The sequence below is a fragment of a genome, unplaced genomic scaffold, assembly GCF_019419815.1.
Source record: "Pyrus x bretschneideri cultivar Hongxiangsu unplaced genomic scaffold, Pyrus_bretschneideri_v1 Contig4, whole genome shotgun sequence".
Taxonomy (NCBI): Eukaryota; Viridiplantae; Streptophyta; class Magnoliopsida; order Rosales; family Rosaceae; genus Pyrus; species Pyrus x bretschneideri.
In genome coordinates, this window is record NW_025999723.1 from 679,673 (window position 1) to 706,632 (window position 26,960).

Consider the following 26,960-nt stretch of genomic DNA (forward strand, 5'->3'; position numbering starts at 1 on the left):
GTAATCCTAAAACTGAATAGGTTCTCCACCTCTTCTGATTAGCTTGGGTAACCATGACATGCTGCTAGGCGTCAACCATGGTTTGTGGAAGCCCTAAAAGTGTATTATCACTAACGGGAGAATTGAAAGTAAGTTTCAATTCACAATCGATTAGAAAGAGTTTTAATCGCCCACTGCCTCGCTAAAAGGAACCTAGTGGATCGTTCACCGAGTAAGGTAGAGTTTGAAGAAACAACGGAGATGAGTAAGAATAATTAAATGGTTTAATTATTTATCTAAGGCTAGGATTAATTAATATGTTAATTAATCAAACGAATAAGTTCGTTAAAGACCTCGGGTTAGTTTTGGGCCGCAAGGCCCAATGGGATTTGAATGTCAAGCCCATTAACTCAAGTTGTATGACAACTTGAATAAACAAAGGGCTTGAAAGCCCAATAAACCCTATAGGCCGGCCATGGTAAAAGAATAGGGCTTTTGGTCCATTAGGTCACTTATTTGAAGGGACTATATAAAGGACTTTATAGCCTAAAATTTACTAAGGGTTATTTTTGGGGGAAAGGATGAGAACACAAGCTCTCCTTTCTCTCTAAAATTTCGGCCAACCTTGGAAGGATCATCTAGCAATCAAACTCCTCCAAGGTCACTCATTTCTTCTTCATTATGCCTTGGTGATGAATCATTAGAGGTTCTCAATTTTGGGAACTTGGAGAAACCTTTTCATCCATCCAAATCCATGGATCTAAGATGCAAGGAATGAAGGCCCTCTCTTTGGGTGATTAGCCTTTGCTTATGCAAAGAGGAATCTACAAAGGTATTGATTTCTCAACTCACTTTGTTTTGAGTTGAGTCTTGGTTCACCTATCTACTAGGCTTTGAATTTCATGGGTAAATGTTTTGTTTTTAAGTGCATACAAGCATGATTCCGCCTTTAATTGTTAATTGCATGCTATTGATGTTGCTTAAATGAACATGTTTTTCACAAATCTTCCTTCATCAAGTACATGGGATCAGAGGGCTTCAACAAACAGAGAGAAACAATACAAATACAATACAAAACTTGTATCGAATCATGAACAATGGATCCTACATGTAAAAATTTCAAATGAATATAGGCCACCAATCGGCATCATTATACAGTAATGGTCACTAAATACTCCATCAACCAACTTAAAACAATGACAGTAACAAGATACATATCATTGCCTTCAAAACGGTGTATTCTCCGCCTAAATCAGACACAAAAAACAACTCAAAACCTTGTTATTCTTGTGATTATGCCCGTCGAGCTGCTAGATAACCTGATCCGCTAGCTATTCTACATCACCAATCCACTCCTGTCAACTATGAGAACTAATATCCCAATTTGCGGCAGAATAAATGATAAACAAAATTGTGTGCCTCATTTCTTGCCCTTAGCCTTCTTGGAAACTTGAGGTTTCTTTCTTGGTTTCTTTGCTGATTGTGGCTTCCCTCCGGCAGGTTTAGCTCTCTTCCTTACAACAGTCTGTAGACAAAGAAAACTTCACATCAACAAAATATTCATTGCATTTACCCAAAAGAATTAGAAAAATTAAGGTTCTTACACATACCGATGCTTTCTTAGCCTTCGCCTTGGTTACCCCCTTATTTTGTTCTTCAGCATCCTCGTTTTGATCAGCTTGTTGAGGTGTGGCTTTAGGAAGTTTGTCACCCTCATCTTCTGAATTGAACGAGAAACCATCTAGGGTTCCTACTCACTCAAAACGATGAGATGTTAAGGAGATTACTGTTTCGGTTGTTTTAAAGAGAAGATGAAAATAAAGAAATAGCCACCGCAACAAAAACCAACCTTCAACCATTGTTTCAGCTTCATCAACATTTGATTGTGGTTTCAACTGAATGAAGTCATTCATGATAGCTTCAATCTGCTCAAGGAATATACAATTCAGAGTTAAATCATACCCTTTTCATTAAGTTATCCATTTCCTGCTTACCTAACTAAATGGCTAACCAACCTTTGCCTCCGACTGACCAAAGCTAACCTGAACAAAAAAGAAAATGTTTCATATCACATCATTATTATTGTGCATCTGATTTCGTTAACAGGAAAGATTATTGATTTCTGTAAGGGGCTAAGTAGAGACAATAACTTACAACACAAAATGTCCTGGAAGGAACTATTGTTGTTTTGTATATGGTTCCTGTAGCGTTAAACAAAAGATAAACTAATCAGATGTAGGCATCTAATTAAGAAACATGCCGCACAATAAGTTGCACTGACAAGGCTAAATAACCACCAATTTGTTTACCTATATAAACAAGATATACCTTTCAAATCAAGGTACATTTCAGGATCCGCAGATTTGGAATCTGAAATAATTACCCGTCCTACAGCACCCATATCACCACTCAAATCTATGGATTCTCCTTCACACTCAACAAGTGCCTATACAAAATACAAACCATTTCTTTTCAATGGAAAGTAATTGGGGGATGTAAAACACCAAGCTATGGAACAATATCTCGTCAATGTTAGTTTCTACTTTTGATAAGAACACTATCTTGCTGACTCTATATACAACCTATAACAAGTGATAAGAACAATATCTTGTTGTACCTTCGAGCGTTGGACTTTTTCAGAGAGCACCAAAGGCAACCTTGAGGTGGAGACCTGCAAATTACATATAACCAAAGCAACTCATTAATTATAAAAAATTACATAGAGAACCATTGCTACTTCTATAGTAAACTCTTACATGAGGCTCAATGTGCTTCCCAGATGGTTCTTCCTCTGCAACTTCTGCATCATCACTGTTTCCTGAACCAAAAATTCTCTTTTATAAGTCTACAAACGTCATGATCAGAAGGTTTCAACCAAACCCTTCGCATTTACCTTCTCCTTCCTTGGATATCTCTAGTTTCTTCTTTTTAGGGGATTTCTGATCTTCTGCTTTTTTCCTTTGCTTTGGAGAGTTTCGTTTTAATTTCTTACCAGATGTAGACTCTGCAACACTTTCCCCAAGAACTTTATTCTGATCTTCATCGGCAAGTTTAGAAGATTTACATGGAGACAATTCAGGGGAATCGGTTTTATCCTCCCTCGAAGGAACACCATTCAGAGAAGCCTCGGAATCTGAGGATAATTCCACTGGTGAATGAGTTTCTGATTTATCCTCCCCCGAAGGAACTCCATTCAGTGAAGCCTCGGAATCTGAGGATAATTCCACTGGTGAATGAGTTTCGGGTACCTGAAAACAAAGCAAACCAAAACAGAAAAAGAAATGTAAAACCAATCAAATACCTAAACTGCTAAGCAACTTTAACCAGCAACATGAACAAAATGTACCCATTAGAGCATGAAAGTTTCAACTTCTATAAAAGATTGGTGAAATTCTTTTCGAGTACCTGGAAAGAGCGCAGCCAATCTGGCGACTCCTCCCTCGACGTGCTCATCCCGGCTGCTCGAAAGTAATAAACTTTGATTCCTCCCCGTCCTCCTCCACCTTCTGGCATGAAAATTTTCAAAGCGTTTCATCAAATTAATTATCATACATGGAAAAAGACAATGTAATATAAAATTAACATATAAGATGAGCTGATTCAGTAGAAATATTGCAGGGAGAGAATCTGTATGCATATGTGTGAAGCTAAAGAATCAGCAGCAGCCACGCTCGCAAGGTGTTTGCGAAAATGCCAAAACCACAAATCAGCAGTAACAGGAATTGCGGATCTGATAACGAACTAAATTAACTGTAAACCAAATAATACAAGTACCTAGAATTGAAAGGGAGAACGTACCACGATGAGATGCAGCGGCGCAAGAGCGGGTCGGACGGCTGCTAGCCTGCTAGCCACCGGAGTGCGATTGGCGCCAAAAATAAGTAATTTAACCACCGCCGCCCGCGAGGAAAAGTGAAATAGTGTGGCGCGACCTCAACATTGGCATTATTGGCATTATGTCATGTGTCATTATATAATTAGAAAAAGTTTTTCTTTTTTTTTAAAAAAAGGTTTTTATAATTATATAATAACATGCAGCGTAATATCTTGTGAATGGTTAATTTGTGATTTAATCATATTGAAAAATTTCTCACAGAATCCAAGTTTATTTGAGAGTGTTTTTAGTATATTCAAAACACAAAATGATACATCACACATAATTATACAATTGAATAGACACTTAAACAAAAACTTTTCACCAATTACATTTGTATTTACCTACACATTTTGTGTGTATAAATACATTTTTTTTTTTTTTAGAAAATGAGAAGGAGAGATGGGGGGAGAGAGAGAACAGGGGAGTGAGAGCTTTTTGTTTTTGGTTTTTTATTTTTTATTTTTTCTAATTTTAAATATTAGGGAAATTGTAACATTATCTGTATGTGAAGTTTTAATAAAAAATAGTAAAATTTAGATCTGTGAATTACATTATTACCCATTATGTTTCTGTATGATAAAATATTAAATTATCTTTTCATCCCTCTTTTAATCGATAAAAATAATTTCATTAATTAGTAAAAATGATAATACGTGGCGTACTACTTCCAAACATACTAAAAATCTATCGTTTATTCGGTGTTGCTTTGGGCCTTGAACCCTTCTTTTCCTTTTGGTCAAGAGGAAATCTAAATTTACTTTTTGACCCTCGCTAAAACTTCAACTCTTATCATTATACCTCTTCAACCGTCAATTTTGTTTTCGTAAATTTCATCATGTATAGTGCCCGTTAACTAAATATAATTATGACGAACTGAAACTTACGCACCTTTAAATAATTAAAAAGTTATAAGGTGCAAATTACAAAATGAACAAAGAACAATCAATTCAAGCATGAAAATTTTAACAAAAGTTTTTCGATATTGTTCATTTTAACGAAAAATCATATTTTTATACTAAAAAATTAATTTTGATACTATTTATTTTACCATTTATTTTATCCTTATAGTTAAAACTTAAAATTTTCAAATTTTTTCATTAATTTTCCTTTTGATCGTAGGGAAACTCAAGCTAAAATAAAAAATTTAATAAGAAATGAGTTTGAGTGGCTGATGAGGCAAAATCGACCGCAACTGACGAGGGTTTACGCAAGTGTTTTTAGCAGTGGAAGTTATCTTTCGGAGGGTTTAATTTGGGTAGGTTTAAAGCCATAGCATATACGGCAGGGCAGGATTTAGGGTAGGGATGGCAATTCGAACCATTAAATCCGATAATCGTGGATAATTGCCCGAATAGATTGGATTTGGATATGAAAATTCAGATATGGTTTGGATATGGGGAAAAACCGTTAACTTTATTCGGTTATGGTTTTGGATATGGTTATAGGGGTACCCAATGTATATCTGTACCCGAATCCGATCCGAATATTATATATATATATATATATATTTGATATATATTATATTTTATTCAATTATGCCTTTCGAAGTCTTGGAATCATGCCCACAACGTATTCAATTATTCATATCCCTATAATACTAATTCATTATACATGCATCATACCAACAACCTCATCCATTCAATACTCTTATTGTTATACTCAACCAAATTAATTCATTGAATCATTTTATATATCAATTATCAAATGTTCCAAGTTTATCATATTCATCTCTCTTCAAAAGTCTCACTGTCAAGAAATTGGTGCATGTTGTAAGCTCAATAAGTAATCTTTCATTCTTTTTCATGTTATTTGATTCATGAAAATTATCAATTAGCGTCAGTTTTTCAGTTTATTACATATGTTATGAGCCCATAGAATTATGCAAAATTAAATCAATAATTGTCTTCTTGTTTGTTGTCATATATTTAGTTTACATGTTTTATCTTCCCTTCATATTTGTTTTTGTTCTCTTTTTCTTTTTTATTGTACCAATTTATCATATTGGCTTATCATGAACAACTTCAAATATATATTGTTATGTTTTTTTGTAATTAAATGTGACTATTTAATGGCAAAATTAGTATCTACTAAAATTTAAAGTGCGTCAATTGGATGAATATAATTTTTTTTTTTTGACGAAAATGGATATAACCGATAACCGATTAAAAATCCGTTAGATATGGTTATGGATAATCCCCAATGGTTATTTTACGGTTATGGGTATGATTAATTTTTATGGTTATAAAGATAAATATAACATTTATTTCTCCAAACCGAACCGTTGTCATCCCAAGTTTAGGGGAAGGTTGAATATAGTAGGGAAGTATATAAGAGAGACAAAAACAAAGAAACCTCGTTATCCACGGAGAGAGTGACTGTATGCTCCAATAGCATTTACAGAACCAGAAGAAGAAGAAGAAGAAGAAGCAGAAATCGAATTGGGGGAAGTCGAAATCTCGCATGGAACAAGGAAAACAGGGAGCTATGGTGGAGAAGATGGTGCCTCCTCAGAACCCTATTGAGGAATTTCAGGCTCGCTTCAAGGAGCTGCAGGCTGGCGTCAAGGGGTGGCTGGCCAAGCAGTCTCTGCCCGTCGAGGCCGCCGTCGTCACACTCACCAGCGGCGCTCAGGGCGCCGCCATCGGCGCTTTTATGGGTACCCTCACCAACGATGTTTCTTCCTCTCTTCCCACTCCTCCTCCTCAGGCCGGCCTCAACCCCCAAGTCATGGCCTCTTTCAACCAAGCTCAGGTCTCTCTCTCTCTCTTTCTCTCTCACACATACACACACTGAGAAAAATTGCACTATGTTTTCGTTTAAATTACGAAATACCCTTTGTTTGGATTGGATTTCTATTGGGAACTACGCGGAGAATTTGGAGAAAGACTGAAACTTTAGCACACCCCATTTGGCATTTTGAGTATATGATAAATCCCAATATTTTGTTTCTTGTTCGTAGCAATTTTCAGTATTTAAATACAGGAAAATTAGGCTGTTTGGTATTGTATTTGAAAATTTTTATCATTTCTTAAAACATTTTTTAAGAACATTTTTTTAAAACAATTTTATGTAAGACTAAAAAATTTGATTGGTTTGCGATTTAAAATTTTTAAATTTTATGACTTAAACTAGATAAAAATATTTAAAAAGAGGGGTCGTAGGAAAGGGAGAAAGAGAAGAGAGGAGGAAAGAAAGTAAGAGATAATTAAAGGAATGAGAAAGAAGAGAGAGGATTGGACAAGATAGAGAGGAAGAGTGAGAGAAAGAACCGAAAGAATGAAGATAACGAATTGAAAGAGAGATAAAAAAAAGTATAACAAAAAAAGGAGAGAGAAAGAAGAAAAGAAGGAGAGATAGATTTGAGTGAGAGGAGAGGAGGGAGAGAAAAGAAAGGAGTAAGTTTAAGTTTAAAAACTTTAAAAACTCACTTTTTATGTTTTTAGATAATAGACTATATTTTTGAGTTATTCTTTGAGTCTGCTTACTGCGATTGCTGTTGGTGCCATTGTTTAGAAACTTTGGGGCGGCAAAGAGTAAACATGGAACCTAGTATTCTTCAAATGGGTGGTATTCAGATGGGATTAGGGTATGCAATTAGTGAGCTAAGCAGAGTAAAATTTGATTCCTTTTCACTTTATTGGGCTTAATTATTGAGCATTTCACATATAACCCTTGAAAATGCTAGACTTTAGAGAAAAACGCTTCAAACCCTACCTTGCTTACGTTGCAATGGTAGGACACTGAAGGATGTTCACAACTAAGAATCAACTGACGTTTTTGTTCTATGAAACTTATAGTTCTCGGGTTTTTTTTGCGTTTCTAATTTACTATTATTTTGGTAGTTCTGTTGAGAATTTGTAGAAGTTGAAATTTGTATGAACACCAAACATTCTTTAAGGAAACCTATTACATGTTTTATGGTGGGAAACATGCTTCTTCTTAATGATAACAGATAACTTTTGAAACATGGCTTATGTTTGCATTAGTCAGAACAGTCACCCGTACTTGGTGGAGCTGTTCTGTTGATATACACAATTTGTTTGCTTTGATCATAGGCCCTTGCAGGTGGTCCATTGGTCCAAGCTCGCAACTTTGCTGTTATGACTGGTGTCAATGCCGGCATATCCTGTGTCATGAAAAGAGTGAGAGGCAAGGAGGATGTCCAGTCCAGGTAAGCCTATTCCTTTGTCCACACTGTTTGGTGTTTATAAAATTGCAGTCACAATCAATTGAGCTTATGATTGCTTTAATGAAGAAATATAGGCAGTAGTTAACAACATTGAAGTTGTTGTGGATGCCCGGTCTCATATGGCCATATTTATTCTGTGTTGTGATTTAGCCAAAATTCTATGAATATGAATTGTGAAATTATATTAGGGTAACCGTTCTTTTAAAATTTATCTTAGCTCCTGTCGTATGCGGATGTTGCCCTGCTGCCTTTTAGGCTGTTTTAGGTCATTTGAAGAGTAAGGAACAGACTTTAATGGATTGGTTCCTTTGGTTCATTTTGGAAAAACTAAAACTTACATGGCTGACCATAAGCCAATGGTGTGCCACCTGCCTAGATTTTCAGCAGGTCCCCAGGAGATCCTGTCGATTTGTTTCTTCCACCCCACCACTCTTTTTTCATTCCCGTGAAAAAATGTATTTCTTTATCTAGAAATGGATCATCTATCAGTCTGTTCTTCGTTTATATTATTAATTCAGTGTGCCGGTATTAAGATTTCATTTATTTCTAATACAAGTGGCCTTTGTTTCTTTGATTTTGTGACAACCCTATTTTTGTTGCAGCATGGTGGCTGCTTTTGGTTCCGGAGCCCTGTTTTCACTTGTAAGCGGTATGGGTGGCCCCAATCAAGCAGCAAATGCAGTTACTTCTGGACTTTTCTTTGCACTTGTTCAAGGTGGACTTTTCAAGGTGAGACTCTGACAATATATGATTTATCAGTTTGATAGTAGCTGAAAGGTGAAGTGTTTTCATCTTCTACTCCTTAGCTACATGATTGCATTGCGGTTTTTGGAGACATTAGTAAAACAAACATGTCATTTGTGAGGCAATGAAGCAGCTGAAAATCTGGAACTCACATTTTTTTTTTCTTGTTCGAAAATACCAGATGTAGATGAACGTCTATGTGGTTTCACATTATTCCAATTTCATATCTAGACCTGTACGAGTTAGCACTGCTTACATGCATGTTTGTTAGTATCCGTGGTCTAGTTACTTATACGCGCTCAAAGCACTTTTCACATGGTTATGCAGTTGGGGCAAAAATTTTCTCAACCACCTACCGAAGATATATACTATTCTAAAACAAGAAGCATGTTGAGCAACCTCGGCCTCCAGAGTTACGAGAAGAATTTCAAGAAAGGCCTATTATCCGACAACACTTTGCCTCTGCTCAACGATAGGCAAGTAGCAGGATTTGCGTATTTTTCATCACTCATATTCTATCGTAAAGTCACTTTGTTTGTCCATATTTATAAACCATGTAGCTTGTATTCATTTTAATGAACGCCTTTCCGTTCGCCATGCAATTTCATTACAGTGCTCTTAGAGACGTGAAAATCCCTCCCGGACCCAGGCTTCTCATTCTTGATCACATTCAGAGGTATGATTCATGATCCGTAAATAGTTATATCGCACCCTCAAACTTGTGAGTCGATTGGATTATGACTAATATTTGGTTTCAGGGACCCGGAGATAAAAGATAGGCGAGGATAGAATAGTTGAACTGCGTATTGTCGATTTAGTCTGCTTTGCCATCCTAAAGAAGAGCCCTTCTATCTGCAGATCAAAACCCAAGACTGAGAAGGGAGATATGTTTTGAGTTGATACAATGTGATTTTGCTGTCGACTGTGCCCTTAACTATTCAACCGCTACAATTTGCTTAGATTAAAAGTTAGCTGATTGCATAATCTTTCTATTTACAACGCTACCGCTATGAAGACATGCACAAGTTGGTTTTTAATTTACATAAACAACGACCAAATATTATGAAGAGAAGCAAGAATCGGAATTTCTTAAATTTGATTGTTCCGAGATCCAACAAAAATTCTAGGATTTTCCGGAGTATGGGATGCTCCGGATGTTCTAATCTTTAAATCTTGATTCGAAAATGAAAATACAAACACCAAGGTCTAACTTTTAAAACATTCGGAATGGACGAGCTCCAAGGAGGGAGGAGAGAGGGAGGTGAGAACCATGCTTTTATAGAAGTGGTTTGAGCCTTATTTAAGCTGTGAAAATAACTGAATAAGCCGTGCCATAAGGGTCATTCTCCAAATGCATGTACAAGTTGAGAGTGTGCTCGGGCAAGTGGGCTAATTAGAACTACTAGTGACAGGATTTGCCTACAATATGAGTAAGGGTAATTCTTGTTTGAGAACTTTAGCTGGGTTAGCTAGCTCAGCTTCTCCTACTGCTATTTGGATTAAGGAAGTAGGGCAATGGGCGGACAAAGGAGGCCTAATAAATGATACTCTTGGGGATGCTCTGGGTATCCTAGAAGAGTTCCAAAAACCAATTTGATCAAATTCAAAATTCTACAATGCGCCTTGTAAACCAGTTTATTGGATGACTAGATTTCTGTATTTTAAGTTAAACATTTCAATCGAATCGTAAAACCGTACTTTTTGATCTCACTAGATGCATGAAGTGAACGTATCTTATTGGTTATAAGAACGTGTATAGTAATATGCACGAGTACAACATTACACATGGACATTGGAGATGATAGATCTAGTTTCACATGGATTGTAGAGGTAGTTGCTTGCACTGTACGTGTAGCTTCGCGTTGCCCTCGTCCTCTGTCCATTTTTTGAATTGGACAAAGGTGGAAACTGAACGCATATGAAGTATGAAGCGGAATGCGAAGAAATGCGAAGCAGTTATGTTAGACAAACACGTATATGACTTACGAACAGTCTGAACTGCTAGATGCCACATGACCGCGTATGGCACACGAATTTAACATTTGGATACTGTATCAAACAAGTTATTTGTGCAATGGTTCGCATGGCATGGCAGAAACTTAATTAAATTGAGATATCATTACAATAACATCTCAGTTACATAGAAGTCAAAATATGGAGAGCAATTTATATGAAACTGATTTACTGCTATATGGTGTTCCGATCCAATAATATCTTGTCATGTGAATAAAAACTTTCATAACAATGTTTTATAGCAGTGCAAAGACAGGATTTTATCCTAGAAGGGGCCCAAAACTCTCAGTTTGAAATGCTCTCTTGATGTTACGAAAATTATTTTGTCGTGTAGTAAGCAACCGTCGTCATTGGATTCGGTATGGTGACGTCCTCATCATCATCTTCCTTCCTTAAATGTAAGCCCCAAGCCACTCTGACTTTCTTCCTCTCGCCTTCAGCTGATCCCTAGACCAGAGTCCTCCTCAAAGCTCACAAGCAATGAATTGTCTCAACTACATAGGAACCACCAACCTCAACTCAAACTCAATGAAAGAAATCACAATAAAAACTTCGGATTAGAGTCTTGAACCTACGGAAAAACCTTGAAAATCATAAATATAATACCAAACTTTTCCACGTGTTAAAAAGATGTCATTATAACCCTAAGACCATCATGATCCTTTCATGACTCCGCTTCTGTATTATTATATTGAGACGCTGCATAGCGATTTTATGTATATCATTATCTGAATGCGAAAAGAGAAAAAGTTTCGGCCGAAGCACGTAGGTGTGGACCCATGTGGCGCTATCCATGCATTCCCCCGGCTTCGTTTCTACCGTTAATTTTCAACAGTTATGACAAACTTTAAAATGCTAACTAATAGCGTCTACGCAACATGTTTGAAAATATTTGGACGTCCTTGATTTTGACGCGCATTAATGCAGAAAAAAAAAAAAAAAAAAAAAAAAGAAGAAAGAAACCCCAATAATCGTCTGTTTCCTTTGGCCTAACTCTATCTCTCTCTATATGCTTTCTGAATGAGTTACCGTGAACGGGAATGTCAAGGTGGCAGTGTCTTAAATAAATCATGCAACGTGCAGTGGAGTTAAGGTGATCTTAGACCACTCAAAGTTCAGAGAATATACATATGAAGGGCTTTCAAGAATTCTTCGACAACAAAAAAATCATCAAGTGTTTGGTAAAATACCTCAATGAATAAACTGAAATTTTATTGTTATTTTTGTTTAATAACTTATACTTTTAACACTGAAATTCTTCAATGTTCGAATCCTGAATTTGTCACTGCCAACATAAATAGATTCGAAGACATTTCCACAATTATATTTCGTATAATGTAAATCTCTTTCATGCTTCCGGAAGAATGCAATTATAAAATATGGTGGCTTTTATCTCCCGTATGAAAGATTAGAACAGATCCTGCGAGAATGGGTTAACAAAAGAGAAAGCAATGATCTGTCGACGCACTCGTAACAATTCAAAAGAGGGTATTTCGGTCTTATTAGCCAATGATAACGGTCCACCATGACTATAACTGCTGAAAATTAACGGTGGAAACGAAGCGGGGGGAATGCATAGATAGTGCCACATGGGTCCACACCTACGTGGTCTTGCCTAAACTTTTTCTCTTTTCGCATTCATATAATGATATCCATAAAATCGTTATACAGGGTCTCAATCTAATGATACATGTGCGAAGTCATGAAAAGATCATGATGGTCTCAAGGCCATAGTGACATTTTTTTAACACGTAGAAAAGTTTGGTATTATATTTATGATTTTCAAGGTTTTTCCGTAGGTTCAAGACTCTAATCCGACGTTTTTATTGTGATTTCTTTCATTGAGTTTGATTTGAGTTTGGTGATTCCTATGCAGTTGAGGCAATTCATTACTTGTGAGTTTTGAGGAGAACTCTGGTCTAGGGATCAGTTGAAGGTGAGAGGAAGAAAATCATAGTGGCTTGGAGCTTACATTTAAGGAAGGAAGAGGATGATGAGGACATCACCATACCGAATCCAATGACGGCGGTTGCTTACCACACAACAAAGTAATTTTCGTAACATCAGGAGAGCATTTCGAACTGAGAGTTTTGGGCCCCTTCTAGGATAAAATCCTGGTTCTACACTGCTATAAAACATTGTTATGAAAGTTTTTATTCACATGACAATATATTATTAGATCAAAACGCCATATAGCAGTAAACCAGTTTCATATAAATTGCTCTTCATATTTTGACTTCTATGTAACTGAGATGTTATTGTAATGATATCTCAATTTAATTAAGTTTTTGCCATGCCATACGAACCATTGCACAAATGACTTGTTTGATACAATATACGAACGTTAAATTCATGTGCCATACATGGTCATGTGGCATCTAGCAGTTCAGACTGTGTTCGTAAGTCATATACGTGTTTGTCTAACATAACTGCTACGCATTTCTTCGCATTCCGCTTCATACTTCATATGCGTTCAGTTTCCACCTCCGTCCGATTCAAAAATGGACATAGGACGAGGGCAATGCGAAGCTACACATACAGTGCAAGCAATTACCTCTACAATCCATGTGAAACTAGATCTGTCATCTTCAATGTCCATGTGTAACGTTGTACTTGTGCATATTACTACACATGTTCTTATAATCAAGAAGATACGTTCAAGTCATGCATCCATTGAGATTAAAAAGTACGATTTTACGATTCGATTGAAATACTTAACTCAAAATAGTTTAACTCAAAATACGGAAATCTAGTCATCCAATAAACCGGTTACAAGGCACATTGTAGAATTTTGAACAAGTTCTTCATTACCTAGAATAGAATAACCACTTAGAATACCGAAACAGATTATATTTGTCGAGAAGTGTAAAATTGTATGGATGCGATCCTCGTTGTGCATCTTGATCAATTGGATCGTTTCTTTGTAGATTTCGATGCGAGGCTTTTGTAAATGTGTTTCCGGGTTTTCCTTTATCATTTCGTCCAAACGTAAGAGTTCCTCTAAGTCTATGAATTCTTTTAGAATACTCTTTTCTTGAATATCATTCAAAAAAATTTCGGATTGCCTAGTATTCCACCAATTAGTAAACCAAGATTCTAGACTTTTATTAAATGAGAGAGAGATCCACCAAAACAAAAATACTTTATTTAAATCATATTTGTTCACCGTATATCCTGAGAATCTTCAAATCGTATATCATATTGTCAGTTTTCATCAGATATTATTTATATTTAATTTAAAATAAAATTATTTAAAATAATTTCTGACCGCATGCGATTAACGAACATAATTTGAAGATCCCTGAAATCCTCACAAAGAAGATCCTCATTTCCTAATACGTACGCACACGAGTCTGTTAAAGAATAAAATATAATTATTAACATTATTTTAATCAATTCAAAATCCATACGATTCCTACGTTCTAGAGATAATAATCAACTTTTAATATTTTAATATTTTTATTCTATTCAAAACGATACGGTTTTAGATTTTCTAGGGGTAAGTAATTATTAATTTTTATTATTTTATTCATTTCAACAACTACTTACACGTTTTTAGCACGATTTCCGGTTGTTTCGAATGCACAGGAGCCTCTGAAATCTGCACACGTGAAAGTCTCTTGATTTTCTCATCAATTGTAAAGGTTTTTTTACCGCTTTATTCTTAATTCCTGATGTTGTTTATTTGTTTATTATTTGAATTTTAAAAATTCGAACTCGAAATTTGTTAGGTATAATTTATCATATGCAATTGTTTTATTATTATTCAATTTGTTACGTCCAACCGTTTGTCTAATGAAGAGGTTATAATTATGATAAATTAGAGAGTGTTATACTTTCTGCATCTATTGAAGAGGTCTTAAATGTATTATTTGATTGATAGGTCAATTTGACTTGTATTGACTCTTCCTGTTTCTACAGCAAGTACTAAATGAGTTTTTTCAGCAATGAATCTTATTAAAACAAGACTTCGCAACAAGATAGAGAGTGAGTTTCTACCAGATTCAATGGTTGTCTACATTAAAAAAAAAGCTTGCCGAAAATGTTGATTCAGATGAAATAACAAAGGATTTCAATTATATCAAGGATCGAAAGGCACAACTTGAATAGGTACTTTTTCTTTTTTTAATTTGTTAAGTTGAATAAGATTGATGATATATGTTTTCTTTTTATTGCAAATTGCAAATTTAAATGATTTCTTTGTTAAATCTAGTTGAAACTTAAGTTATGCAGGGTTATAATTTATTTACTTCAAAATATTACTTTTAGGTTTATTAGTATACAACTTAGGTAACAAAAAAAAAAAGGCATTTGATTTAGTAGTAATAATTTTAATTTAACCCATCCACCAAATAATTCTTGGCTTTGCTATTGTCGACAACAAAAAATCAACAAGCGTTTAGTAAAATACATCAGTGAATAAACTGAAATTTTGTTGTTGTTTCTATTTAATAACTTATAATTTTAACACTGAAACCCTCCAATGTTCGAATTCTAAATCCGTCACTACCAACATGAATAGATTCAAAGACATTGCCGCAATAATATTTCGTATAATGTAAATCTCTTTCGTGCTTCCGGAAGAAAGCAATGCATAAAATATGGTGGCTTTTATCGCATTTGAAAGCTTAGAACAGATCCTGCGATAATGGGTTGACAAAAGAGAAAGCAATGATTTGTTGACGTACTCGTAACAATTCAAAAGAGGGTATTTCGGTCTTATTAGTCAATGAATCTCACCCTACTCATTTCCTTTTTCTTCCACGTATTCCTTTCGGTGGGAAAAAAAAAGTCGCAGTCGCAAGTTTGTGCACAAATATACTTTTCACCTTTCACACTGTCCATCTCATCTACTTGAATCTTCATTTGGATCTAACCAACCAAAATCTTGGCTTTGTGGTTAGATTTGGAGATCTAGAGACTCCAAGATCATAAATTTTTGGCGTATGTAGTGAAAAACTTACTAGATTTAATGTATGTTAATAAAAAATCAATACCATCTAATTACGTAATTAACGCAGTAATAGCCTATCTCATATTAAACAGAATCTCAATCACATTAGAAATTTTATAACAGAAGAAAGATGGTGGTAGGGTGGTAGGAAAGGAATATCCAAATTTAAGGTGGAAGACTAATCAATTTTCGACGTTTAGACAAAGTATCAATTCTTTCTATCGATATACATTGAATTTAATGAGTTATCAATCCGAATATGATCGACACCAAGCTAACCTTTAAACACTATCGGCCGGAAATTGCAAACACCAAGAACAAGAATTGCAAAACAAAATCTCTCTCTTCTTCTCTACATATTCGTTTTCTTCAAAGGGAAAGAAATGATTCAAATTATCAAACAACATAATACAAAACACGAACACGTTCAAATTACAACATAAAAAAAAATACAAACCAGAATTACTTACAAAAAAGGTGCTCTTAGACCACCTTGACCCCACTACACATTGCATGATTTATTTAGAATACTGTCATCTTGACATTCCCGTTCACGGTAACTCATTCCGAAAGCATACAGAGAGATAGAGCTAGGCCAAAGGAAACAGATGAGTATTGGGGTTTCTTCCTTTTTTTTTTTTTTTTTCTGCATTAATGTGCGTCAAAATCAAGGACGTCCAAATATTTTCAAACATGTTGCGTAGACGCTATTAGTTAGCATTTTAAAGTCTGCATTGTGATCTCACCCTACACATTTCCTTTTTCTTCCACGTATTCCTTTCGGTGGGGAAAAAGAAAGTCGCAGTCGCAAGTTTGTCGACAAATATACTTTTCACCTTTCACACAGTCCATCTCATCTACTTTAATCTTCATTTAGATCGACAATTAACCAACCAAAATCTTGGAGATCTAAATTCAAGATCATAACTTTGTGGTTGGATTTGGAGATCTAGAGACTTCAAGATCATAAATTTTTGGCCTATGTAGTAAAAAATTCATTAAATTCAATGTATGTTAATAAAAAATAAATGTCATCTAATTACGCAATCAGCACAGCAACAACCTATCTCATATTAAGCAAAATCTCAATCACATTAAAAATTTTGTAAGAGAAAAAAGATGGTGGTAGGAAAAAAAAATATCCAAATTTAAGGCGGAAGACTAATCAATTTTCAACGTTTAGATAAAGCATCAATTCTTTCTATCGATATACATTGAATTTAATGAGTTATCAATCTGAATATGATCGACACCAAGCCAACCTTTAAACACTATCGGCCGGAAATTGCAAACACCAAGAACAAGAATTGCAAAAAAAAATCTCTCTCTTCTTCTCTACATATTCGTTTTCTTCAAAGGGAAAGAAATGATTCAAATTATTAAACAACATAATACACAACACGAACACGTCTAAATTACAACATAAAAAACGTACAAACCGGACTTACTTACAAAAAATGCGCTATTAATTTGAGATACTGACACAATGACGGGTATTTCTATGTACCACTCTAATTACAACCAACAAAAAATGCGCTATTAATTTGAGATACTGACACAATGACGGGTATTTCTATGTACCACTCTAATTACAACCAACAACTCAACACAAACTAGAACAAAATTACAGCTTTTTTTTTTCACAAAAGAGGAAACGGTTACTAACTAATGTTTCAGCCAGGCTGTCATTTGGAAGCGAGCCCCGACGGCAGGGGAATGGCGGAAGCCTGGAGGAGGCGCTGGGCGTGCGAGAGCTGGTCCGCGAGGGCCAGAATTCGGGCGTGATCCGTACGCGCCTGATCGACGGCCTCGGCTTCGAGCTCGCCGAGCTGAGAGCAGAGACGCTCTTCTGCCTCCTCGGCAACTCGGAGTCTCTCGCGGGCTCTCTGGAGCTCCGCCTTCATCCGCTCCTCCCTCTCCTGGCTCTGCCTCAACTCCCTCTCCAACTCCTCGTTCCTCTGCCTGAGCAGCTTCTCTTCTTCCGCTGCCGGCAGTTGCTTCGTTACCGCCATTTTTGTTGGACTCGAAAAAGCTCACAGGTCACAGCTAACAGAAAATAAACACTAACAGAAAATAAAGTGTTTGATGCGGTGCGCAGAGTACGCTTTTAAAGGCCAAAAATGATGAGTCCAGGTTCACTGTATCTGCTTTGGTTACGAATTTGTGATTCTGCTTACGCCTTTGCGCCTGTCATAAATCATGTCTCTTTGCGTAGTTGAAGTATAATTTTCTTTAAAGTTTTTGGCCGTTAGATCTTGATCATCAAAATTTTAACTAAACATTTTACGGTCTAAAAATTTTAAATATAGTAGAAATCTTTTGTATGATATATCTTGATGACTCTTTTGTTTAATTTAATTGGATTTTAGTTGTCAAGCTAATGACGTGACTCATCGTTTGACTTATTTCTTTCTTGGTTTAAAGAACGTTATATTTGGTCAATATTGTATTCTACATTGTTATGTAACATAGACATGCTCGTGTATCATTTTCTCTCTTTTTTTTCTAAATTCTTGAATGGGATTTTATTAGCAAAGTTTTAACGAAACCACTATAAAATATCACTTATCGTGTTTTTCAAAAGTAATTTAAAAAAAAAAAAGTTCACGAGTTAACTTGTAAACAAGAAAGTTAATGAATTTCATTAATTATATATATTTTTTTGCTAATCAATATTCTACTCTAAGATAAATTAGATGAAAAGGAGGTAATCAAACTTGTATACAAAAAGAACATATTAACTTAATCAACTCCGTTATATTGAAATCATTTGTTACTCATTTTTGTTGTTTAAAAGTTTAGATCGTACACCAACGAAAACAGCTAGCAGCAAAAATCAAACTTAAATTAGAGATTAATCACAAACACTCCCTTACTAACTGAATCAACCATCCTTTTCCTCTTTAAATAATTTTTCATTTTTATTTTATATTTGTCAATGTTTGGGATAGTCATATGTAAACACAAACAAATAATGAAGAAGATTGAGTTGAGCTCAATATTGCTGATCAAATTTCTCATTGTTTTTTTGCTCAAAAATACATTTTCTCATTGTTTCCACACGTTATTAATATTGACCATGACCACTGACTAATTCAAGAAAACTTATCAGATTTTTCAGGCCGTGTGATTGTATCTGACCAAATCCAACCACACTTCCTATTGTTTCATTACCGTTATAGGGCAAAAAAAGAAGAAGTTATTATAAACAATGCCCGACAAGGTTTTGGCAGTAACAAATAAGGGTTCGATGTGAAATGTTTTTAAAATGATTAAAAATATTTTTGATGAAAGTAATTTTTAATTTAATTCTTAATAAAAACGCAAGTGAATCTTTGAAAAACACTTGAAGTACTTTCATGAATGATGTTTTCTTCAAAAAAACATTCAAACTCAAAAATATTTTCCCTAAAAGTATTTTCTATTATTTAAAAAAACGAGTCGTGAGTTAGCAATTACGCAACCTATTTGGCATGCATGTGAAAATGGACTTTCGATGGAGCATCGTGGCCTATCGAGGTCGCATAAGTCATTTGATTGACAAACTAGTGGGTGGGATGTCCTAATCTTCCTAAAGTTGGGTCAGCAATAAATACGCGGCAAAACGGTAAAAATCTGAGTGAACGGATTAATGTTACTAATTTTACGGTAAATACTAGATATTTAATGCTTTATATTTACGTGGAGAGTTGTTTGATTTGCTGAATATGTTTTACTTAGTTTTATGAATCTTGATAGAGAATTAGTGATTTCGCTATGCGGTTAGATGCATGAATATTAAATTTTTTATCTTCTGTACTTACGTTGGAATTCATATTCCGATAATTTAGACAAAATAGAAGGTTTGAGATCTGGTTACTTTGCAAATTTGAAACAGTGTAATCTAAAACATTACCTGCAATATTTACCGACGGTTTGTTCCATGTTTAGTTTATTTTGCTTCTACTATCCTAAATTTATGTGGACGTAATATGATGACCATTATCCACTGTACTTATCTCAACTGCGTGGCCGTGGAAGGTTTGTGGCCATTTCTTTTTCTTTTTTCTTTTTCCTTTTTTTTTTGTTCGAAGTTTGTGGCCATTTCTATCATTGTCATCCTTTTAGTTGCGACATAAGTTGTATTTCGAATGGGACCGATATCCAGTGTCAATTTATTTTTGCCAATTAGATTTTTTATATTACTTTGAAAATTACATAATTAAGGGTTGACTTCGAGTTAGTGCTTGAATGTTAAATACAATACTCTAGTCAACTCATCTAATCACGCTTACCATAAGCAATTAAACTAGAACAACACTCATAGAGCTAACACTAAATTGGTTAGCATGCATTAGAAAACGTAAGTAAATAATGGTGAATCCCGATCATTTGTGAGTGAGATATTATTATAAGACCCAGTTCATTATTTAAAATATTCACGAAATTATCGATATTTTTGTTGAAATATACGAAAAATTAAAGATCGATATGGATAGAATGTGAAATGCAAATTTCACTCTAAATCGGCGAGATATAGGATTAATGCATATCGACACTATTTACTGATCACTACTTAAATTTTATCAGGTTCATTGCAGATGTCAAACTTTTGAATTTTTTGAATATTTTTTTTAAATTTCGACTAAATCTGAATGAGTTGATATAACGATCCTATTACAAATTTCCGTTGAAAGCAGCCAATATCGATATCAATATTTCCATTTAAACCGATATTTTAAATTATATAGAGTTTATGGATTATGATAGGAAGCCCCCCAAACTTTAAGTCATGTGTTATTGTTACAACACCTGCTGCTGCATCCGCGCTAATCTTCTTGCTGATCATCAGGATTCTGAACCGAGAAATGGTTTACTTAGCCTTAGGCCCTGCCGCCTGCCTTGCTAAATGATTGTTAAACATATAATTAATTAATGTTAACTGATTGAGCTAATTGGTGTGTGTGTGTGTGTGTGTGTGTGTGTGTTGGACAAACGGAAAAGTTCACGACGGTAGACAATGAGACGCGAGTGAAAGAAGCTGAGGTGATTGAAGGCGGACTTCTGGATTTTGGACTTAGCCTATACCGTGTTCGGTTTGAAGTCACAGAGAAATTAGGAGTTGCCGGGGGAATTGGAACCCTCTTGGCTTTTGCTGCTGCATCATCAAAACCACAGTCGAGTATGATGTCAAGGAAGAGACGACTGATGCTCCCAACGCCTCCTCACTCGTCTCTATCGAGCCATTCGTTACCATTGCAGAGGCAGCAAAGATCCATCTCAAGAAAAAATAACTTGTACTAGTTGCACGGGCCTGGTATGTGGCACCTATCAGAGAAGAACACACACAAACTCTTTCCATAAGTATGAATGATGTTTGTGTTTTCAGATGCGGGTTGATGATCCCCATTCCCCACCAACTTTTCTACTTCTTACCAATTAACTATATAATTATAACCCCTCTACTAAAAAAGTTATGAATTACTACTAAAAAAAGTTATGAATTAAAATGCGTGAAATTCTCTTTGATTTACCAAACTTGCAAACTCCTTTGCCGCCGGCCTTAGCATTTGAATTGGGTGCCGGTGGCTATTCTTGTCCAAGTTCCTTGTTTTCCTCTTCCCTCTTTCTCTTGATCCTTTTCTCTCTTTTTCAATTTTCCCTTTTGTCAGTTTCCTTGATATTGTCTCAAATTTTTCCATGAGTTTGTCTTACTTTTTAGCTTCATGTCCCTCTTCTCCACCCCTCCCTCTCCTCTAACTATTCTTTTCCAAACCCAAAACTCCATCTCCCCTCTCTTTTCCCCTCTACCTCCCTTCCCCATAAAACCATCCCTACCCCACCCTTTGCTCTGATCGATAGACTCTGGGCCGAATATGGTTGCCAGATTTATTTCTCTCCCTCACTATCCCTCCCCTCCCTCCCCCCCCCCAAAAAAAAAAAACGGCTTGCTAGATTTTCATCGAGGCCAACTGTATTGCAGCTTTGGCCAAAGTAAGGATATTTTACATATCCCCTTAACCTCACCTTTTACCCATATGGTATTGTGTTTGTATATATTTGCAAAGATTTGTGAATGGGATTTGGATCTAGTAACTATCTTTTGGTTTTGCATCTTTGGTAAAGAAATTTTGATGTGGTGTGCTTCTTGTTGCGGGTTTGGTACTTTTGTGTTGCGATGTCTTGTTCGTTTTTACCACTCGGTTGTTTTCTCTAGTGTTGTTGCTTCAGTAGCTGTTGGCAAGACTTTCGTGGAGGTGACGGCAGCAGAAGTTGCTTTCTGTAGTCAAAAATCAGGAATTTGGGTTTCCGTTTTAGTTTATTTAATTGAGTTGGGCTTTCATGTATCTATTCCTCCCAATATATTTGGATTATTTGCCTTCCTTTGTGTTGGCTTGTAACCTTCTATCGGATTAATTAAATTATCTTTTAAGACAAAAAATAAATAAAATTATGAATTATAAAAGGTGATATTTAAATAAAATTATTAATTTTATTGCAATCTAATTATTTAAGTTTACTGGACAAAAAAATTGATTTTTATTTTTAATACAATAAATAAACAAAATCAATCATCATGTTTCAAGTTTATTCCCTTACCCATAATTTAATACCATAATATAACGGTATTTTCTTTCACTTGTAACCAAAAAGATTTATGTTTATTTTTAACTAAATATAAATTTAAATTACATTATTACACATTTATTATGAGACTAAATCCATCGTCTTTCTGTTACATCAACGTAGATAATATCATTTTATATCGTCACCCTCATCCTCAAGTCAGACCATTTGCTATGACATAACTTTGACGCAAATGATTGAGCAATTTTTTATTCAACAAAATTTGAAAATGCTTACTTCAAACAATCGAACAAACTGAGCAAGAAGGGAGATACGTGTGCTCTTCCTGCTCTACGCAATCCCTAGGCGCTCCTCTCTCTCCCTTCCCTCTCCTTCTCTCTCTTGCATTGCAGAAGAACAACTCCAAATTATCATCGCTCTTTTCTTTCAGTAAGTTTCCTGTTTCCACATCATTTATTTGTCTAATAACGTTTTCAAGATCATCTGGGAAGATTAGATCTCTCGTTTTTAACGTAATCTGATTATTTATGTTTGGTTAAAATTGTTAATTTATTACTAATTTAATGATCTTCTTGTTGGATCATCCGAGGACCCATTTGCCCGATATGCTTGATCCGTTGCTTTCAGAAGCTTAATGGGTCAGGGAATGCTTTGCATGTTGAATTTCGGATGTGGGTTTATTTGGGTCATTTGATTTTTCTCCATTTTTGTATGCAGAGTAGCTGCAACACGGCACCATCATCATTGCCAATGGTTGAATTTAATTTTGTTCTGGCATTTCTGAACTACTAATCGATGGTTGAATAAGATTTCCTGAAGTGGGTGTTTAATTTTCACTGGTTTTGTCTGTTCGTTTAATCCGAGAATTGCATTGGAGCACATCAAATAGTTGTATAGTTTAATGCAGGATCAAGACTTTATCCGAATTCGGGTTGTTGTTTTTGAGTGATTTGCGCAAGGTGAGGTTTTTGTGGGTACCGGTTGCTTCTGATTGAAATGCTGTATGAGAGGGAGTGGGAGTCTAGTTAAAGATTTAGTTTTCAGGAATTATGGACTTTCAGAATAATTCTCAGCTCGAATCGGGGAAAATGGAACAGATTGTTTCCCAATTTCTATTGAAAAGCTTGCATATTGTTTTGGACTCTAGGATTCCTTCTCTTCACCCACATGATCGCAGCGGTGACCTGTCATCTGCAACTCAAGTGAGAAAGAGTGACAAGTGGTTTAACTTAATACTAGGAGACCGCCCTGCAGCTCTTGAGAATTTAAATTTTTGGCACAGAAGTGTAATGGATCCTATGATAATTGACATTATACTTGTTCGCGGAGGACCTAGTTCTTCTGTTGACAATCTGTATGCGAATACAGTGGAGGGGACGTCTGTTGAGACAATCATAGAGAGGTGGGTTGTCCAGTACGAAACTCCAAGGGCTGTGGCTCCCCAAACTGGTGACACTTCAGCCTCTTACAAAAAGACATACAAGAAGTCAATCATTCTTTTACGTACTGTTTATTCGTATATGAGACTTCTTCCAGCTTATAGGATCTTCAGACAGCTAAGTACATCTAGTCAGACTTACAATTTTGATATTATCTACAAGGTGTCTTCACTTAGAGATCCATTCTCAAGGGCGGAGGAGGAATTGATGGAGGAGTTCAGTTTTGCTCCCGTAGAGGCTCATCCTGGCCGCCTTTCTTTATCTGTGAATTACCGTCCAATGCTAGCTGATTTCAATCTTGAGCCTTCAGCACCAATGCCACCGAGGATAATTACTGATTATGTTGGTAGTCCTGCCGCTGACCCCCTGAGGTCTTTCCCCTCATCAGGGAAGGGTTTTAGTGCAACTTCCTTTCTGTCGAGAGGAGCACGACCGCCATCCAGTGTGCCACACCAACGCCCACACAGCTGGACAAGTGGCTATAGACCCTTAGTTGGATCTCCACCTGCATATCGTGCATCTCCTATGTCACATGATGTTGGATCTCCTCCTATTGATACATTTGACAATAGAGGTCAAAACTATAGACCTCTAAGTCATAAAAGAAATATGAGTTCAGATGAGTATCAGCTTTCACCTCCATTTTCGCCATCCCCGTCGCCATCACCCCCAGCATACTTGTCCAGTGGTAATTTCAATCCTATGCAAACACGAATTCGTTCAGGAACTGCCCCTGTAAGCATCCCCCTTCCAATGGGGGGCCCTAGATACTTATCCCCCAATTTTTCTGATCCAAGTAGAAATCCTCTTCCTCCTTTATCACCCAGAAGCACAAGAAATGATCATTCCTCTCAAGAGTCTCCATCTGGAATCAGGGCAATCAGAAAGTTGGAGGTTTCAAGGGCCGGAGAGACTCACCCTGGAAGTTCAAATCATTACATTGGTCAGAAGGTAGTCCCTGTTTTCCGATTATGCAACCTGTGGTCTTGAAGTAAATTGTTTCTCACAGTTTCTATAACACCAGCTTTTGTTTGTTTCATAGGTGATGAAAGACAGCAAAGATGATTCAGGGCGTTTCTCAGGATTGTTGTCATCTAGTGGCTCACCACGTGTTGGATTTTCTAGAAGCTCGAGTAGATTGTCTTTCCAGGATGATTTGGATGATTTTGAGTTCTCATGTCCGTTTGACGTGGATGATGTTGATACACCAGATTCTCAAGCCAGGTACTTAATAATCTTTATGGTATACAAATTTTCTTTTTGGTCGAATCTCTATGGTATATATGCATATATTTGCAGTCATTGCCCATTTTTGACCTAAGATAAATTTTGATTTCTGTAGTGGTATAATTTTATTTCCACCATAATTGTTGTGACTACTTTACTGCATGCATTGTTCATGCTGCTCACCGTAATGGTTATTTGCTTCCGTCTTCTTGAACTTTTGGATTTTATGATGGAATCTGGATAAAAGAAGCAGTAAATAACAGAACATAGTTGGGTCTTTTTTGTACCTGAATCCCTGTGATGAAATTTGTTGATGCACAAAATCGGCGAGGACTTCGGTACAGCAGAAAGTGTGAGGTTTATGACCTTCGCTAGGTTGCTCTGGTCATTAGTGTGGATAAGTATGTAAATGAATAGAGATAGGGAAGCAAACAACACAAGATGTACGTGGTTCACCCAGATTGGCTACGTCCACGGAGTAGAGGAGTTCTCATTAGTTGTGAAGGGTTTACACAAATACATAGGTTCAAGATCTCTTTTAGTGAGTTCTAGTGAATAGTTTAGTACAAATGACATTAGGGATTATTGTGGGAGAATGATCCCCTTTTATAGAAGAGAGTTTCTAGTTTTGTTCTGACATTGACACGTGTCATGTTGTGATTGGCCTCTGATATTGACATGTGTCGTGTTGTGATTGGCTTCTGATACCGACATGTGTCGTGTTGTGATTGGCCTCCTGGTTGGAGGAAAAGTCTTGTGGGTCTTTGACGGTATGCTGTTGACCGGTGCTTAGTAGTTTCGGGATTGGTCAAGTATGGTACAAACAAAATTAAAAACCATTGTATTTGCTTACATGGTCATGATCTATCATTTGCCTGGTTCAGCTCTTGTATCGGAATTCACTTTCCGTTAGAGATTGTAACTATTGTTTTCTTAGCTAGATTCTTTTGGTAATGTGCATGGTATGTTGAAAACGTAAGAAATGGAAACGTATGATTACTATGTTTGACGGGTTATTTACTTTAAATGACTTGAATTGACATGTCTTTTCTTGCCTTATCGTATACACACAATCTGAATTTACATTTAGGATATTGCTTGCTGAAAAAGATGCATAGCTTGCTCCGTATCATCATATATTTCTCTCTTCACATTTTGGGTTAACAGTGATGGCAAAAGGCCTTCAGAGTTCATATCTCAGTCACTGCCAATGGGTAGAAAATCACAAGATGCTGCTGTCGGCGTTCTGGTTCAGATGCTGAGGACAGCTCCGCCTCTGCGCCAAGATTCAAGTTGTTACTCATCCCGGTCTGGGAAGAATGAGCATGAGGGAGGAGTTGCTACGGCTTCTGGTTTCTTTATGCCGCGGAAGACATCCGATGCACTGGAGGAGCTCAGAAGCTACCGAGATATGAAAGACCTTCTACTCTCCAAGAGCGGAACGCGGGTGCTTGCTAAAGACGAATCATAAAGAGTTGGAGTTGCTGCAAGTGTTGCCCAAGTTGAGCGCCAGCCGCGCTATGGTTTCAAAATCTGAAAACATTACATACATTTTCATGTGGATAGACTGAATGGAGGACGAACAGCCTGTATACCGAAAACTTAGTTACTATCTTTAATTCAGTTTACTGGAACTTTAATGACCATTAATGTTTAGAAAGTGTGTATACCTTATTGCTTACATTACGGCCACTCTTACTTTACCTCGGATATTCTTGGTCTTAACCATATCCTTTCTCGTGTACCCTAACTAGCATTCGCATCTTCACAAGCTCTCTCTTTTGGAGAAACTTCGTTTACCTCAATCTTTTGCCTTTTCCGCTGTGTCTGGTGTTGTTTTATCCATTTTTTTGTTAAACTCAGTTTTGCACGTGTTGCTTTTTAACCGCCCAACATTCCATATCATAAAGCATCGAAATCAACAATATATATCTGAATGTTTTTCTTTATACAAGCAATATCGAGAGAGAA

At 36.2% G+C, this 26,960-nt stretch overlaps 4 protein-coding genes across 11 annotated transcripts; 2 read left to right on the plus strand and 2 right to left on the minus strand.

The window, feature by feature from the left end:
• Positions 1-1,038: 1,038 nt before the first annotated feature.
• LOC103951545 (DNA-binding protein BIN4) lies at positions 1,039-3,917 on the minus strand. Of its 2 annotated transcripts, none has more exons than XM_009362961.3 (11): positions 3,778-3,917; positions 3,385-3,482; positions 2,873-3,227; positions 2,736-2,797; positions 2,597-2,650; positions 2,308-2,425; positions 2,134-2,180; positions 1,995-2,021; positions 1,829-1,904; positions 1,590-1,729; positions 1,039-1,504 (listed from the first exon to the last, which is right to left on the minus strand). In XM_009362961.3, the coding sequence occupies exons 2-11, from the start codon at positions 3,430-3,432 to the stop codon at positions 1,400-1,402; spliced, it is 1,032 nt and encodes a 343-aa protein (XP_009361236.2). In that variant the 5' UTR covers positions 3,433-3,482; positions 3,778-3,917; the 3' UTR covers positions 1,039-1,399. The 2 variants fall into 2 exon arrangements, with proteins under 2 accessions (XP_009361236.2, XP_048421480.1); XM_048565523.1 differs by having other exon boundaries at positions 3,385-3,485.
• Positions 3,918-6,164: 2,247 nt separating this feature from the next.
• LOC103951544 (chloroplastic import inner membrane translocase subunit HP30-2) lies at positions 6,165-9,773 on the plus strand. Of its 2 annotated transcripts, none has more exons than XM_048564869.1 (6): positions 6,165-6,607; positions 7,912-8,027; positions 8,648-8,774; positions 9,117-9,265; positions 9,371-9,465; positions 9,548-9,773. In XM_048564869.1, exons 1-5 carry the CDS (start codon positions 6,317-6,319, stop codon positions 9,417-9,419), a joined length of 732 nt encoding a protein of 243 aa, XP_048420826.1. In that variant the 5' UTR covers positions 6,165-6,316; the 3' UTR covers positions 9,420-9,465; positions 9,548-9,773. The 2 variants fall into 2 exon arrangements, with proteins under 2 accessions (XP_048420826.1, XP_009361233.2); XM_009362958.3 differs by having other exon boundaries at positions 6,168-6,607; positions 9,403-9,465.
• Positions 9,774-17,280: 7,507 nt separating this feature from the next.
• Positions 17,281-17,852, minus strand: LOC125468733 (protein RESPONSE TO LOW SULFUR 3-like). The gene has a single exon (XM_048565050.1). It carries the CDS (start codon positions 17,766-17,768, stop codon positions 17,442-17,444), a length of 327 nt encoding a protein of 108 aa, XP_048421007.1. The 5' UTR covers positions 17,769-17,852; the 3' UTR covers positions 17,281-17,441.
• A 4,675-nt stretch (positions 17,853-22,527) lies between these two features.
• On the plus strand, positions 22,528-26,733 carry LOC103951543 (autophagy-related protein 13a). 6 transcript variants are annotated; one of them, XM_009362956.3, is made up of 5 exons: positions 22,531-22,752; positions 23,041-23,141; positions 23,231-24,713; positions 24,805-24,986; positions 26,157-26,733. In XM_009362956.3, the coding sequence occupies exons 3-5, from the start codon at positions 23,373-23,375 to the stop codon at positions 26,458-26,460; spliced, it is 1,827 nt and encodes a 608-aa protein (XP_009361231.2). In that variant the 5' UTR covers positions 22,531-22,752; positions 23,041-23,141; positions 23,231-23,372; the 3' UTR covers positions 26,461-26,733. The 6 variants fall into 6 exon arrangements, with proteins under 6 accessions (XP_048421396.1, XP_009361231.2, XP_048421395.1 ...); XM_048565438.1 differs by having other exon boundaries at positions 23,046-23,141; XM_048565439.1 differs by lacking the exon at positions 26,157-26,733 and adding an exon at positions 26,080-26,122 and having other exon boundaries at positions 22,528-22,752; positions 23,041-24,713.
• The last annotated feature ends 227 nt before the right edge of the window (positions 26,734-26,960 follow it).